Consider the following 16,681-nt stretch of genomic DNA (forward strand, 5'->3'; position numbering starts at 1 on the left):
CTGTTGCTACTGTGTTGGCATGGCACTTATCACTGCAGCAATAAAGCCTCTTGCTGGCAGTGCTGGATCCAGCCTCACAACCTGCCTGTGAGGAAGGGAAGGCTGTGAGGATGGATCTGAGTCCCATTAGGATGGAGTGATTATGGCTGGGAGCTCATGGCAGGCTTGGTGTGAAACGCAGAGCACAGGACAGCACTTTGCTACACAAGTGAACATAACCTTTCTGTACTCAGATGTAAATGTTCCTCTGCCAGTCAGGAAAAAAATACAGTCAGTACTTTCTAGCCTGGTTTTGGAAGCGAAAAAGTGACAGACCTTTCTGTGGTTGGGTGTATGCTAATGGCAGGTGGATGAATGCAGCTGCACCATAGGAGTGGTACCCCAAAAGGCATGGGGTCTGTGCTTTCAGAGAGCTGAGAGCAAAGCCCTTCCCAAGCTCTACCCACCTACAAGCAGCTCCAGCGCAACTTCAACCTGACAGCGATACCACAATACCTGCTGCAACAGCAGATAAGAAACCCCTTTCTGAGAGCTGACAGCCCAGCAACTCTGCCTTGCCAGCTGCTAACTGCCAGCTGGAAACAGACTCAGTGTCATCCTTTTTCTCCAGAGGATTACGTGTGGTGAAACAAACTTTTCCTCCATCTCTTCCCCTTGCAACACTGGGGAGTGCCTCCTGTCCCACCAGCGATGGGCCTGGTGCAGGTCAAGTCTTCTGGCTGGTTCCCTTCCTCACCCTGCTCTCAGAACCTCGTGGTGCTAAACACATGGAGACTTTATGGCATCTATGGTTCATCCAGGCCTGAAATATGCCAGGCAGAGCTGAGCGGTCATGGTTGTTGGTGTCAGATGGTCTTCATGTCTGAAGTGATAAATAAATAAAAGATAGCTTTCACCAAGACAAAAAGCAACCACAGAGAGGCACTTGACATTAGTTTATACACTGCCCATCTTTGCAAAATGTATGAAGGAAAATTAGGTTAATTAATAAGGGAAGACAGAATGCAAATCTGAATTTAACCTACTGTGCAGGAGGTGCCCACTCAGCAGGTTGCCAGAAGGCAAGGGTGGATGGGAAAGAAACACAATGAGTCATAAAGGAAAGGTTACTTTCTACATTCTCTATTTCTTTCCCTAACCTGGGCAGGATTCTGGTCAAAGTGGGTTTTTTGTCTGAGCCAAGTGACATTTTGTATATTAAACTTTCAGGGACTGTGCTGAGAAATATATGAGCATGACTCCAGTACCAATATGAATGCTAATTATGTTCAAAAATAATTAGTTGCTGGGTGATGGAGGTGGCAGATTTATTTAAATTCCTGCCAGTCCAACACAAGTGCAGAGATTGTATTTGCCTGGGGTGGCTGCTCTTCTACACACACTGGGACCCACAATACAGCTCACCCATGTGGAGGTGAGCTCTCCCATTAATACCCTATTATGGCTTTGTACTACGGGTTACATTAATGTCCTTACTTAACATTTCAGAAGCATCAGTGATATTAATAAACATTAAGGACCGGCTCAGGAATAATTTACACAAAGTGCAGCAAAGTTATGCTCTGGCAGTGCTTGTTGTTTTAAGACATTTGTAATGGGGTGACACTCTCCTCGTAAAACACCCGGACGAGAGCAGGTCATTTGTTTTGTGTCACCTTAAGCTCTGAAGCAAAAAAATCTGCATTAACTTCTGGCAGTGAGTCACACTGGGAGGCTGGCCACGACCTCATGTCCACAGGGCGCAGGAGAGAGGTTTGCTTTCCTTTGGGTTCATAGGGCCAAGGAGGGGAGGATGCTCTGCTAGGAAAGATGAGGGCTTTGAGGGGAATCTTGCAAACTGAGAAAGTTTAGGAAGGATGTCTAGGCTGAAATTTATATTCTTGTAGCTGTTTTTAAGCATGTCGAAAAACAAGTCCTGTCATGTAGGGGTAAGTTTGGGTGAATAGTTTTCAGACTGAAGGTTCTTCACAGCTGAGTGGTTTGATTCTCCAGTGCTAATTATTTCTGCCTTCAGTTGGATCATGAGAGTTGAAAGGATTTTTTTTCCTTCCAAAAAGGGATAAACAATTTGGAAAATCAGAGAACAACTTGTCGGTAGACAGTCTGTCAGTTAAATGTATTAAATCTGTAGATGTTTTCTCTGAATTTCCTCAAATACCTTCCCCTTTTCCCAAATGGCATACAGCACAATCTGTACATGCACGACAAAACAAAGTCAATATTTATCTATAGCAAAACACCTGCAAATCAGGATCATCAGGCAGTTTGTTCTTAGCCCTTATCCTTGTAATAATAAAATCAAATCGTTTAAAACATTGCAGAGTGTACATAAACACAAGGGCCCTGGTCTTGTCACAGCGAAGTCAATGGCAAAATACCCATTGAGTTAAAACCTGAAGAAAACAGCCACCGGAGCAATGAGCTGTAATCTGCCTTAATCCATAGTATCAGCTGTTGACAGATACATACAGAGTGCTAAAAAGTGTTAGCAAAGCAGTAGGGACCGAGAGACAGCTCTGAAACTTTCCTTATCACGTCTCTAAATTCACCAGAGGTACCATCCTTGCAGTGTATGACAAAACATATGTTTTCTCTCCAAACTTGCTGGCAGATCTAACCAAAAGTGTCATCAGACTATCGGGAACTGACTAGTGGAAATGAAGCTCTTGTTCTGCTCTCCCTTGTTCTTTCTCAGAGATGATAAGAAAAGCCCCGCTGGGATCTGCCCACCTCATATGTTCTGCAAACCCGAGGTCTTTCCAGCTGGAGCTTGTTCTCTCTTGTACTCTTCAAAAATGTTGCAGCAATGTTTAAAGTATTATCTAATTACTTATTTACTTATACAGTGATCAATCAATCCATTTATTTATTTATTTATTTCCCTCCTGCTTGAACGTGAAATCAAAGGAGAACTGAGGCTGAACAACACATTTCTTGCATTTTGGGACAGCTGCTGTTTTTGCTAAAACCAGAAGCTTCAGATAAAGCTGTGGAGGAAGGAGGAATGACCCACAACAGCCTCTGGATGCTCATGCTGCAACCCCAGGTCCGGTGTCTTGCTTGATCTTATTTATTCATAGTTGGGAGATAAGCTGTAAGGTTTGTTTTCCCATTGCTTTGTGATTTCTGAAGGGATGCGCATCTGAATTTTAGCACTTCCCAGCAGAACTGATCTGACTGACCAAGGAAGAGGAAGCAGGGGAGCAGGTATTATTAGGAACATGTGTCTGGAGCCTGAGCTGCTCACCCTGCAAGCACCAGTCTGGCTGAGTGCTTTTTGGTGAGACAAGTCAGAAGGAGCATCAACAAAATGGTCTGTCTCTCCCCAGCCAGCCTGGAGCTGCTCTGCTGGGATGAAGAATTAGAGTGATAAACACCTTTTTAGAGATATGGCCCGATACAGAAGGACCAGTCTTTAGTCCTGGAGTAGGCTATGTACAACTTTGTGGGAACTGCTCTACCACATCTAGCTCTTGCCTGTTTCCTTCTCCCAAGGGAGCTCCAGGGCTAGCATCTGAAGCAAAGCTTGGTGTTTCCATAAACACTATTAAATACACTATAATACAGATACTGTGTAGCAAACTATCCCAGCAGTCACAAACTTGCAGATGCATGGGTACAGTGAAGCAAGCAGAGCCCAGGCAGAGCAGTGTGAGCCTGCCTGCTTGGCTCTGTTACTTCAGCTCAGCATCCAAGTGTTTTCTGAGCCAGACACAATCCATTGGCTGCTGCAGCCCTCTCGTGGTCACCTCAAAGACAGAATTTCTATGTGTGAAGGCAGAGTGTCTTAAAAAGCACCACTAATAGCTAATACATGCCATATTAAAGTAACAACAAATATATAAATAAAAGGAATAGACGCTTAGAATAGTACTTGCTCCAGGTGTACAAGAAGAGTTGCTGTTAAATGACTTGTTAAATGACTTGCTTTTCAAGAATCAAAAGAAAAACTGCAGCTAAAGCATTAAGCAGCGGTGTTTTTAATGGGGGTGCCCCATTTCATCTCCCTAGGCTGTCACAGAACAGTCTGCTTTGAAGTGCTTCTTTTCTTTTGAGCATTTGTGCATGGATTTACAAAGATATGAGTCAATTTTGTTCTCACTGATTTTTTGTTCAGCATCTGCTTACTGGAAACACATCTATATGCTCAGGAAACTCCATGGAGGAGTGAGACCATAAGTGCTGTTTGGCTAGGGAAGATGTGGGGGAACGCATCAGCTAGGTGGTACTTTGAAGCTTGAAAAGGAAGCCTAATATTTGCTATAAAATATATATATATATATAATAAGAATATATATATATTCTTATTTCACAAGGTGTAAAATAAAATAGTGAAGTTAGGCTTCACAAACACTTGGAAATAAACTGTGGGAATTAATAAACTGTGGAGGGAGGATGTTGATGGGAGCCATGCTAACCCTTCCACCAGGCCAGCCATATACTCCCTGCTCAGTGCTGTGAGCAAGCAGAGAAGCCAGCTATGGAAAAAGAATAGTATGGATTGAAACAGGAAGCTTATGCATAAGGTATGGGATAGAGGAGGCTCTAAAGGAAGGTCTCCGGTGCGGATTGACATTTCTTAGACCAACAGCAAAGAAAAAGTACTTACAGATGATGAAGCCACGGTCCTTTCATAGAGATGATGTCATGCTACCATTTTCCCACAGCTTTTCTCTTTGTTCCATAGCCAAAAGCACAGAGTGAAGTTTCGACTTACCTATATGACCATTGTGAGCCTATTCATTGTATTTAAGTAACGTAGGTGCCGTGGTGATGTCACCCCAAGGGCAGGCACAGGGCATGGGCTGCAGCAATGCTGATGTGTCTGCACGCATCCTCAGGGTCACTTTTCTCACTTACGAGAAGCACTCAGTGTTTCCATAAAATGGTACTTTGCATTTCTTTTCTATTTTTAACTTAATAACCTCTTTGCTCTTCATTTTCTCTAAGCCCATGTATACAGAGAGCAAGATGTGACATTTTCTGTTTTAAAATGGCTTTTATTTTGTATGGAGAAAAAAAAACAGTAGAAAGAAAGTAACAAAATGAATACCTGCCTGAACGAGCACAGGGCAAGTATTATCCCAGAATCCAGAAATTCTCCCAACAAAAAGGTGGAAAAAAAATGTTAAGACATCTTTCTTATGAGATGCTGAGATGTTTGGGGTAGGAAATAACTACACTGATTAAAAAACAAACACAACAATAATAGCCTAGTGCAGAACAGCGTGCTCCTGTCAGGGTGCACTGAGGCACATGCTTGGTGCAAAGCAGAGGGGACACCTTGCAGATGTTGTCCAGGTACAGTTGTAAGAAACCAGTGCATAAATGCAGATGGCGTGGGGGCATCATATGGTGTCATACGGACACATCTTTAGGTATGTAAACATGCTGTCTGCATAGAAATCTGGAATTCCCAGCATCAAAAGCATAGAGAGGATGCAGACTAGAGGGTGGTGGTCAACGGCTCAGTGTCTGGATGGAGATCAGTGATGAGTGGTGTCTCTGAGGAGTCAGTGCTGGGACCAGTGCTCTTTAACATCTTCATCAGTGACATCAACAACAGGATTGAGTGCACATTTAGCAAGCTTGTGGATGATGCCAAGCTGTGTGGTATAGCCAACACACCTGAGGGATGGGATGCCATCCAGAGAGACGTAGACAGGCTCAAGCAGTGAGCAGGGCCCCAGCAGGGTCCTGGAGAACCTCATGAAGTTCAACAAAGCCCATTGCAAGGTCAGGCACCTGGGAAGTGGCAACTTTCACTATCAATAAAAGCTGGGGTATGATAGGATAAAGCACAGCCCTGCTGAAAAGGACCTGGGGATACTGGTGAGTGCTAAGCTAGACATGAGCCAGCAATGTGCCCTTACAGCCTAGAAAGCTAACTGTATCCTGGGCTGCATTAAAAGCAGCATGAGCAGCAGGGAGAAGAGGGCAATCCTGCCCCACTACTCTGTGCTGGTGATACCTCACCTGGAATACTGCATCCAGATGTGGAGTCCTCAGTACAGGACAGACATGAACCTGTCAGAGTGCATCCAGAGGAGGACCACAGAAATGATCCAAAGGACGGAACAACTCTCCTATGTGGACAGGCTGAAAGCTGGGGCTGTTCAGCCTAGAGAAGGTTCTGGGGAGGCCTGAGAGTGGACTTTAAGTATCTAAAGGGGTCTATGAGAAAGAAGGAGTCAGCCTCCTTAGCAGGCTCAGTTATAACAGGAAAGAAGGAAATGGTTTCAAACTAAAAGAGAGGAGATTTAGATGAGATAGAAGAAAAAGAGATCATCCTTTACATCACAGGTTGTTCCACCCTCCCTGATTGGGATGGATGAACCCTGCTCTCCTGCCTGCCCATATCCTCTTTGCCTTACAACTGCATTGCCCTACGTCACCTCTGCAAGTTGGTCCAGGCTTTAGGATTCCACTATGATCATACTGAGATTGTTGCAGAAAATGACTCTCCCATCCTTCCTACTGCTGCATTCGGGCTGGCAAAGAGCCTCCTGCAGGCGGCTCCGCAGAGCCACAGGTGCTGTGCCCAGGAAGTTTTTCGTCCCTGTCAGAAAATCCATCATACGGCCTCCAGCTGGGTCCCCCTCAATAAAGCACTCAGTGATGTCCCAGTCTGATGGGAACTCATAAACGTGGTACTTGATGCCAAGCTTCCTCAGAACCGCTGTGATGCTGTTGGAGGTGATGTAGTGGCCACTGTCGGTTGAAGGCAAGCAATGTCTGTACTTCTTCCATAAGCTGGCCCAACCGCTGCTGTCTGTAGAGGGGGAGGAAAGTCAGGCACATCTAAAAGCATACTCCTGAAAAAGATCATCCTGGGTCAGCCTCCTCACTACAGCTGATGGAAGGCTTAATGCTGAACACGGGGAACTGTGTTTTATACACCACACCACCAGCTCGAGAATGGCACACTGGAAAAATACACTTCTTAAAAAAAAAAACCAACCAAGTATGGCAATATTATAAGTGCCTCCTTTTCAAAGCCCACAGGTCTAAGCAGCTCCCTTTGTTCTGCTCAAGTCTTGGCCATTGCTGTGTGGAGAGGAGAGCCTCAGAGCTCAGGCTGTCTTTGCATGGTGCTCATTTCACCATGAATGAGGGCTGGCCTTCTTCCAGGCACAGCTGCACTTCTCTCCAGGCAATAATTTCGCAGAGTCATTCATCTACTTTAAATGCAGGGAAGCAAGAGCATGCAGGTTATATCCGTGTGGTCCCATCAGACATTGTAGTCCAAGAGTCCAAGCCCATGAAAACATTTGTTTTGTTTAACTGCTATAGAATTAGTGCTACTGAAATCCCAAGGCAATAATTGCTGGCTCTCATACTTCATAGCAACGGTGCAAAAATGGGAGGCCTCTCTTACCTGACAGAATTATGATCAGGAGTTTACCCTGATGGTTGAGGCAGCTGTGGAAAAACTTGATGGTGTTAGGGATATCTTCCACACGGTACAGCATCTGAAGGGAGAGCTGCATGCAGTTATTCCTCCTCCAGCTCTGCAAGGCTTGTGCACTCTGTGCAGAGCTGGTGCTTTACACTTCTCTTACACTTCCCTCCCACCGCTGCCAGTTTTGTGGCTGGAAGATGTGTGCATCCCTTTAAGTTCTTAGGCAAGTTCTTTGCACAGCTCACCATACACACACCGTACTCACCAAACCAGAGACCAAGACCTGGGTGGATTGGGAATGGTGTTTAGTACTTCTACAGCTGTTGCAGAATGTATTACTTGCTGGAAAACTGCACTCAGCCCAGGTCCTTCCCACTCAATGCATCCAAAAGAAACTGAGGGATTGGTTAAAACCAATAGTATTGCATATCTTACCTGAATCATATGGATGAAGTCGAACTTCTTGCGTGTGTTTTTCTCTTTCACCTGTTGTTCGTACTCTGAGGAAGTAAGCTGGTGCCAAGTAAAAGAGACCCCTTGGAGATCTGGAGCTCGATTAACCAGCTCTGTTTAAAAAGTAGAAACCAAACACAAATTTCACAGAGCAGCATAAAAAATGATCATACAAATCAATGGTCTTGGCCATACTCCAGATGGCAGAGTGGCCCGAGATGCCTCACCTTTGTAGGTGGCCACGTGCTGCGGGTTGGGCTCTATGATTTCGTTGTTAATAAGGACCCCTGGGTGTGCAGCCTGCAGGATCTGGATCATTTTTAGATCCTGTTCACCTATTCAATAAACACAAATCTGTTACTTTTAAAAAACAGTTGAGTGGGGATGAAAGGATGCCAGCTGGCAAGGTAACATTATTTGCAGATAATAGTAAGAATAAGGAAGAGATATGCAACAGAGCTGAAACCTATTAATGGTAATATTCTGGGTCACAGGAGGAACAGGTTCAAATAATCAAAGATTGATGTTTTAAAACAATAGGAAACAAAACCTTTGGGGAAAAACACAAAGTTAGAATGAGGAGCAAGGAGGGAGTCAGCACAGACATCAGATCTTGTCTTCTCTGACCTTCTGGACTAGCTGTGACAAGAACTGATATCCCTCATAGGTGTTATAGTAAGTAGAATTCAAAAAGGGAAATTCCAGCCAGCTTGAATATAAAGATGCTGATGATACAAAAATGATGGACCATGACAACTCAACACAAGCTGACACAAGTGATGCTGCTCAAGATTTGTCCCATTCTCAGGCTCGTGTGCCTCCTGGAGAAAAGCAAGCAAGCTGCCAGCAGCAGCCCTCCAGCACAAGCCACGTCGGGGCACTGCTAAAGCAGGAGTGAAATCCCCTGCAAACCACAGCCTGCCTGATCCTCACCAACAGCTGACAGCCAAGATGCTTGCAGCAGCCGTGGGGAACATGGGCTGAATGAGAAAGCGTGACCAGGTTCAAGCAGCAGCCTTACAGGATGCAGAGCAGGTCACAACCCCCATTAATAGTTCAGTTGACTACACCGATTCAGGCTGTGTGAAATCAGAGTCCAAGCCTCAGAAGGTCAGGGATCACACTTGACCTTTTGCTCGGTGCCGTGCTGGCTCACTCCCGTGCCGCCCGCGCAGGTTCGGCTCAGGCAGCTTTAGCACTGCAAGATGGGAGCCTCCATCCCTGCTAGAATGTCTTAGGGCTTTTACTTTCTAACTGAAAGTTCTCCTGAAGAGGAAACAAGGAAAAATGAGGGTAATGTAAAGGATTTTCCTTTCCCTCGCGCTTTCTTGGAGTCAGACAGAATTTCAGTGTTATAATATATACGGAGAAAGGAGTGAAATTGAGAATTGAATGAATTCTTCCTCCTTGCTTTCTCATATGCTCCAACATATACCCAGCAGGGGAAAACAACCACTGTTATTTTTGTCTTACTCAGGAAAACAAGCAGAAAGAGTGAGAAAAAAATACTTGCACTCAGAAGTATTAACACTTATAATTCAGCTGAAAATACTTTTTAAAGCAAAATTGAACTCTGATAACTTGAACTGCTACTTCTTTTCTCTACTTTTTTTAACTTTTTACAGATTCCCTGGGAGCAAAGCCGGATGTTCCACTGTTCATTTAGAACAGCTTTAAAGCCATTTCTTCCAGAAGATTGTTCCTCTCTGTGGAGAAATAACATCTGCAGTTAAACTCTAGTAATCTCTGGATAAAGACAGAGCTGTAACAAAGAAACCCATCCTGAAGAGGCTGGCTAGGTGCCATGCTGCTGGTTGTAGATGGCCCAAATCCATCTCTATGACCCCTCGTGTCCCTGAAAGCAACATAGAATGGGAAGTACCTTTGGGTGGGAGACCCTAAGATGGGACCTTTGGGTGGGAATAACCTCCCAGACACTCAAAGTCTTTCCAGTGAGGCTTGGAGATGCTTTCCTACTTAATCTGATGAAAGACTCCCTGATTTTAGACACACATAGTCAGATGACAGTCATCAAGAGGCTTCTGCAAGAAATAGTGTTATTAATGCATGAGCAGTTCTCCTCATGGCTCAAAACCAGAGTAGCACTTTCCCCAAGGACCACCATTCCCCAGCATCTGCTGTGCCGATCAGCTCCTTACCTGTGCCGCTCCCTACTCCCAGAATGTTTATAGTCGATTTTCCATTGCCGAGACTGAAATTAGAAGTACGTGTTATTCAACCACAGTGTGTCAAATAACTTTATATTTTAATTATAACATACCATATTGACCCAATTTAACTGAGATGGGCCACATGAAATCTGAGCATCCCTGTGGAACTCAGCTATAACTTACTACATGGCAGGAGCTTACCCTGTATGAGCAGGCTCATATTTCAAAGTACAGTAAGGAGCAGGATATAGGATTTCTATTCCCCTGCCAGAGTTTTCTTCAAGGTATGGCTGACACCACACATAAAGGCCTCAAGAAAACCCAGAGCAAGAAGTTCCCAGTGAGAGACAGAGCTGTGCCTGGCTGGGGCTGTGGGGACAAGGCAAGATGGGGAAATCTCTGCACCCTGGGGAGACAAGTTTTGTTTTCTACACTGCATATTCGTTAGCATCATACTAAGCTGTAATATTTTGTATTGGTCCAGCAAACAAAATTGTTTAAAATTCACATTAAGAAATATTTCTTCTAACATTTCCTCAAACACTTTTTTTCTCTTTACTATTACTTCTATTGCATTACATAGATAGATCAATAGAGATAGATAGATAGATAGATAGACAGATAGACAGAGAGATGTGTCTGGTCTGGAGTTACCTGCCTGCCTTTTTTCCAAAGGAGAACATACTTTCCACAACATTCAGAAATTATCCAGACTTGAAAGTCTTTTCTTGTGGCGTGGATCTAGCTTGTTCTGAAACTATCTACAGTCACACAGGCTTAGCATATTACATCAGTACTTCAAAAACCTGATTATCATTTGATGCTTAAGCATTGCAAATCGACTCAGGATAGAAATAAGGAGTCTTAAGGGACTGAGAAAACCAAGAATTAGTCACTAGAATGGAATTAGAGATGTTTTTTCGGACTGATGTGTAAGTCCCAAAAGCAGGAAAAGAACACAAGGGAGCTTTCCTTTGGAGGAAAAAAACAACCAAAAAAATAGACAGACAGACAGACAGACAGACAGACAGACAGATAAATAGATAGATAGATAGATAGATAGATAGATAGATAGATAGATAGATAGATAGATAGATAGATAGATAGGAGAAAAGGAAGGAAGGAAGGAAGGAAGGAAGGAAGGAAGGAAGGAAGGAAGGAAGGAAGGAAGGAAGGAAGGAAGGAAGGAAGGAAGGAAGGAAGGAAGGAAGGAAGGAAGGAAGGAAGGAAGGAAGGAAGGAAGGAAGGAAGGAAGGAAGGAAGGAAGGAAGGAAGGAAGGAAGGAAGGAAGGAAGGAAGGAAGGAAGGAAGGAAGGAAGGAAGGAAGGAAGGAAGGAAGGAAGGAAGGAGGGAAAAAATTCATTACACTTTAATCCTTGGAAAATCAACTAATGAAAGCAAGTGGACATGCAAATAAAGTCTTGATTCTTTCCTTTACATAAGCTGAGAAGCAGTACAGGGTATTAATTGAACTGGTGCTTAAACAGAATATTTGAAAGGCTGTTGTTAATGGAATCAAAACTTGAAAGCATTAAAAGTTCATTCATGCCCCAGTAAATACTTCAATATGTTTGCTGACCCTTATAGGCAGGCTGCCCTCCCATGATCACAGATGGCCTTACCACCTCAGTGGACACACTCCTTACCCAGCCATGATGTGTGGCATCACTTCCTTGTTGAACTCATCCATGCACTGGTGCTCTGTTGAGTGATCCAAAAATGACTGAAAGGCCTCTACATACTCCTCAGCCGTGAGGCTCCTCATGGAAGGAATGACATACAGCTCTTGAGAAACAAATACGAATGGTGTGTTAGTGACTTCCTGGCAAAGGAAGGATTAAAGCACTTACCTCGTGGAAGAAACCAAACCAAACCCAGCCCAACCCAACAGAAGCCAGAGATTCAGGAAGATGGTGAAGAGGTCACACAGCCCAGGAGCCATCCATGCACATGGGCTCATGTGAAAACTCAGTCTGTTGACACTAAAGATACAAAAATTACTCTTTGATGTCCTTTGACACCAGCATGTTAAGTGATGGTCATTACTGCAGGTTGCCCTGAGGAAGATGTACCCATAATTTCCTGGAGGTGTTTAGGTGGATGCTACTTTTGCAGAAAGGGAGTGTATTTCTGGCAAAGGTGAAGACGATTGCTAAGGAGGTTCTGGAAGGGCTGTGGTTCTCACACATGCTGGACAGGATGTATGAAGCCCCCAGTTGCTGGCACACTTGCTATTAGGGGTGATGCTGGATGGGCTCATACTTATACACTCGGACTAAGATTTCCAGCTCCGAACCAAGGCCCAGGCAACTCGAGGGGCTACAATCAATTACTGCAAAAACCTACTTTCCTGATGTCTCATCCTTAAAGATGTTGCTCCTGCCAGGGCACAAGCTCTGGCCAGCTGCTTGAGTCTGAGGAGCAGTGATAAGACTAAGACTTGAGGCTCACTTGAAGATGCCATTCAGCTAGATGCTGTCTCTGGGGTCTATCTCAAACAGATGGCTACATCAAGGATGCAGCAGTAGTGCCAGCCTCAACATCTGAGATCAGCACTGAAAAGGTAGTGTTAAGAAGGGGAAAAAAAATCAGCTTTTCCTCCTGACTGAAGTGAGGAGGAAGGACAGGACTCATCAGAACATCTTCATCCTCATTTGTGCCTTCTCAGGAGTTGCTTATTTAAATTCTGCTTTTAGTTGCTGCTAATAAGATAACGTTGTATAGGACTGTGCAGCCTTACATGGATGGGCTTCAAAGTCCAGCCCAACTGGAGGTACAGATATCAATATCTATCTCAGATAGATCACCTGAACTGCATTCAGTGTAGCACCCTGTTTCTTTCTTTTTCTTCCTTTAACAACTTCCAATTCTGATGCCAACAGAATTAAGATATATTTATATAGTGAATGGGCATTTTACTTTTATCTCTTATTTTGTTTTGTTTGTTTTTTTTTTTACTCCCAAATACCTGAATTATCGTGTGGATCTGCCAGAATCTCTGCTTCAAAGTTCATGCTGGGTAACCTATTCCTGTAAGGAAAGTATAGTACTTCGGTTATTTGAAGAACCTGCATGCTTTTTTGAAGCTGCATTGAAAATGCAGAACAAAAGGAAGATACTCCAGGACAAATCTGCCTCACTCGATAATCAATACTATTTGGTGCTCTTTTCCTACAATAAAGAAAGCTAAAAGTTCTTGATCATAGAGAATTGCCAGTGATGGAGTGCCCATCTGCACCAATGCTTGCCTGAGATGTGTGGTGGAAGATTCTTCCTCCTCTGAAGAAGCGTTCATCAGTCAATACAGAGGAAAGGCATTAGATTAACTGTGAGACTTTTAGTCGAAGAAATAGCAGTGAAATTACAGAAAGGCTATTGGGAGCTTCAGCATTCTGAAGCGCGTTTCTTGGCCCAATATTTCAGGGTTTGGTTTTTAATTTCAGCTTCTCCTGGCTGCAACTGTTACCTGGGTGATTGGTAGAATCCATAGGACTCAAGGGATAAAAGGCAAAGGAGACACTGGATCATTGCCATTTTCTTTTCTTTCTTAGTTTAGGGAGTTTTTAGTGTGTGAAAATTTCCAGCAATGAAGTCACCTCTCCGTTTTCCTTTTACAGTGTGCCACATCTATGATAGAGATGCGCAAAAGGAAAGTATGAAATGAAACTGAAGCAAGGACCTCATTTCTGCAAAGAAAGTTTAGGGTGAGGCTACCTACAAAAGAGAAATAGTTATCTTCTGCAGAACTGCATTTCAGTGAGATGAACAGCAAGACATAGAAGTGATATTCCCATACAACCTTGGTTTAGCCACATTGCTGCTCCCACAGCCTTGCCATTACAAACTGCTTCATGACAGTCTGCAAAAGCAGTAAGCAATCCTAAACTTCCCCCTGTAATGGAAAAGCTCTTGTGCAAATAAGAAATAAGCCAGGAGGTGGAAAAGAAAAATGAGAGACTTTTAATGGTGGCTTTGAAACACGAGCACACAAAGACTGTCAGCAGGTAGCATGGAAATGGCCATGTGTGCAAATAAGACACACTGCTTTGGTGAATGAAAATAGAATAAGGTGTCCCAGAAATACTTGGAGACACTGGGGTGCTGCCAGGCTCCTGTAAGAACTTCCCATTTCATCTGAGTTCATGATAAAAATCCTGTAGAAAGGGCTTTTCAGGCCCCTACAAGGTAGATCAAAGGTCTCAGTTCTTTCATCTTGACCTCAGATCCCCCATAAAAGATCTTACAGAAGTTCTGCAATAATGAGCCTGAACTTAGCCCCCCTCCATAAGCTCCAGCTTGGCTGTAGGCCAGTTCTTCAAATTTCCACTAAACCTTCTGACCTCTTCCATCTCTGCCTGTCGAAACAGAGGACTATTTTGTCCTCTCAGCTGGCTGAACCAAGCAAGGTGATCTTCAGGATAAATCTCCCACCAAAATACTGAGAGATGGCATGATTTCCCCCGCACAGGGATGGTCTGGGGATGTATACTCCGTTTCTAACAGGTCAAATGTTTCCAGCCACCACAGAAGACCTGTCAGATGGCCTGGACAGCCTGTTCAGCACAAGCATTCACCAAGAGTGAGGATGCCAAATTAACTCTCCCACCGAGGCTTTCAGCATTTCTCTGCACGCAGGGTTCCTAAGACTGATTAACACATTGTTGGGAAGGTGGATACCCTTTGCAAGCGCTGAGGATGGCAGCCAAAGGCTCCCCCTGGCAGCAGCAGGCAGAGAGGCACAAGGAGTCCCTCTCCTGCATCCCTGGAGGCTGAATGAAGTGCTGCACCACGATCCCAGGATCTCTTTCATTCCTTCACGTGCAAATGCAGGAGGTCTCTCTTCACAAAGCCTCCCTCACCCCCATCCCTCCCAGGATGCGGGCACACATGTTTTTATTCTCAAATCACATGTAGTCACCCGTGACACAGGGACCCCTTCCCCACCCCACCTACCTCTTCATCTCAGGGCTGGGATCCATGATGTGGGCAGGTGCCAGGGCTTCCTTAGCCTGGCCGTGAGCTCGTGGCACGGTGTGGAGGCTGGCGTGTCACCCGGCTCCTAGGTGAGCATTGCCACCAGCACCAGCCTCTTGCTCGACCTCTGGGGACACTGGTGGTGGCCTCTGGCCAGCACCTGTTGGGACAGCAGCGTCACTTGAGAGATGAGGGGAAACCCGAGCCCTGCCCAAGTGGTGACGTCTGCTGCACCGTCCTCACTGGAAATGCCTGGGCTGGGAGCTGTGCTGTTTTCAAGGGGAAATAAAAGGACAGAGTGAGAGTGTAAAGTCTTTATAACTCCAGTGGAAGTGGCTGAGGGATGTCAGCCGCCACCGGGCAGATCCAGGGGATATTTAATTTGCTTTTAAATTCGCTTTGAACTCCTTCTCCACTTCCCAGCCTCCTGACAACATCTGAACTCCTGGCTGCCCCTGGAAAGGAGAGTGGGAACAGGAAAGGAGCAGGACCCCGTGTCCCTGCTCCACCGGGAGCCATAGAGCCAGGCCCCTTGCATTCCCCATCAAAGCCATCTTGCTGCTCCCCTGCCACCTGCACTCCTCCCATCCCATCCCCATGCAGCCCTGAGCACCCCACAGCCAAACCTTTCTGGAGCAACAGGAGCTGAGGAGGAATCTCCAGTGTCCGGGAGCTGCGAGGTGCTCAGAGAGCTCGCTGTGTGCTCACTGGAAGCTAATCCCTGCCCGCTCCGTCACCCGGCCCAGCACCAAGCTGGCATTAGTGCACAGCAGCAGCCTTTGTTTGGAAGCACAGGGGACAAGAGGGCCTTGTGCACAGCCCTGCTTCAGTGCCAGCCCTCGGGGCAGCCGTGCATGCTGTGCTTTGGGGTGTACTGGCAAGGTGCTGGCTAGATCTGTGCTGAGCTGCGTGTTTCGTGCAATTAGGAAGGAAGGTTTTTGGACTCTGAGGGTTACTGCAGGGTGATGTCTAAAGCTAAGGATGCTCTGTGTAGGAAGACAAAGCAGCTGTGTTTCCCCACACAGCTGCTGGCCCTCCAGTGCTCCACAAGGTTCAGCATCATTCACACGGTGTCATGCCCCCCTCCAGCTCCATCAGACTGTGGAGACAAGCCCTGGGCCTGCACCACCAAATACCTGCAAGCCTTGTGGTTTGGAAACTTATGACCCATCTCCCCCAGAACTGAAGCATGGAAACCTGTTGGTTTTTTTTTTTTTAACATATCCTTCCTGCCTTTCCATTAAAGGCTGACTGCTGGTGCAGCTCTTTTAGAGCACTAAAAACACCCTTTGTCAGACTGTTTGACTAGAGGTCATATCTCATGTAGCTGTAATCACAGAGTAAAGGAGAGGGCAGAGGGGAGTCTGACATGGCCACCTCCAGAAGGGCTGTTTGATTCAAGGCCTGACCAGCTTTTGCTCTACAGACCATTAAGCATTAAAAAATATATCTCTGAGAGCAAAGACAGTCATGGTAAAGCATTCCCTTTACTCTCAGTAGCTCACAGGACTTCAACTGTAAAAAACACACTCAGAATTTCAATTTCTATGTTCTTGTGCTGCTTCCAGCCCAGAGCAGCTACAGACTGGGAAGGGCTGGGACCTGCTCATGGCATTTCATCAGCAGGATTCAGAACACCTCACCCCAGAGCTGGGCAAACAGTGTTGTACAGAAGAGTAGA

At 45.2% G+C, this 16,681-nt stretch overlaps 1 protein-coding gene across 5 annotated transcripts; it reads right to left on the bottom strand.

The window, feature by feature from the left end:
• Positions 1-4,990: 4,990 nt before the first annotated feature.
• Positions 4,991-15,743, bottom strand: LOC140255041 (carnosine N-methyltransferase 2). 5 transcript variants are annotated; one of them, XM_072342318.1, is made up of 9 exons: positions 15,627-15,743; positions 14,980-15,160; positions 12,995-13,056; positions 11,673-11,811; positions 10,015-10,067; positions 8,083-8,190; positions 7,838-7,968; positions 7,379-7,472; positions 4,991-6,772 (listed from the first exon to the last, which is right to left on the bottom strand). In XM_072342318.1, exons 2-9 carry the CDS (start codon positions 15,003-15,005, stop codon positions 6,417-6,419), a joined length of 969 nt encoding a protein of 322 aa, XP_072198419.1. In that variant the 5' UTR covers positions 15,006-15,160; positions 15,627-15,743; the 3' UTR covers positions 4,991-6,416. The 5 variants fall into 5 exon arrangements, with proteins under 5 accessions (XP_072198419.1, XP_072198420.1, XP_072198418.1 ...); XM_072342319.1 differs by having other exon boundaries at positions 14,980-15,269; positions 15,627-15,719; XM_072342317.1 differs by lacking the exon at positions 15,627-15,743 and adding an exon at positions 13,493-13,653 and having other exon boundaries at positions 14,980-15,098.
• Between the last annotated feature and the right edge of the window lie 938 nt (positions 15,744-16,681).

Source organism: Excalfactoria chinensis, chromosome 7 (assembly GCF_039878825.1).
Source record: "Excalfactoria chinensis isolate bCotChi1 chromosome 7, bCotChi1.hap2, whole genome shotgun sequence".
Taxonomy (NCBI): Eukaryota; Metazoa; Chordata; class Aves; order Galliformes; family Phasianidae; genus Excalfactoria; species Excalfactoria chinensis.

What these genes read in the sequence shown, in the direction of transcription:
- LOC140255041 (XM_072342317.1), bottom strand. Translation starts at nt 13,560, where the DNA reads ATGGCAATGATCCAGTGTCTCCTTTGCCTTTTATCCCTTGAGTCCTAT. An exon ending in ATGCCACACATCATGGCTGG is followed by an intron (nt 10,068 to 11,672) that starts GTAAGGAGTGTG and finishes TTCTAATTTCAG; the next exon opens with TCTCGGCAATGGAAAATCGA. An exon ending in GCACGTGGCCACCTACAAAG is followed by an intron (nt 7,969 to 8,082) that starts GTGAGGCATCTC and finishes CTTTTTAAACAG; the next exon opens with AGCTGGTTAATCGAGCTCCA.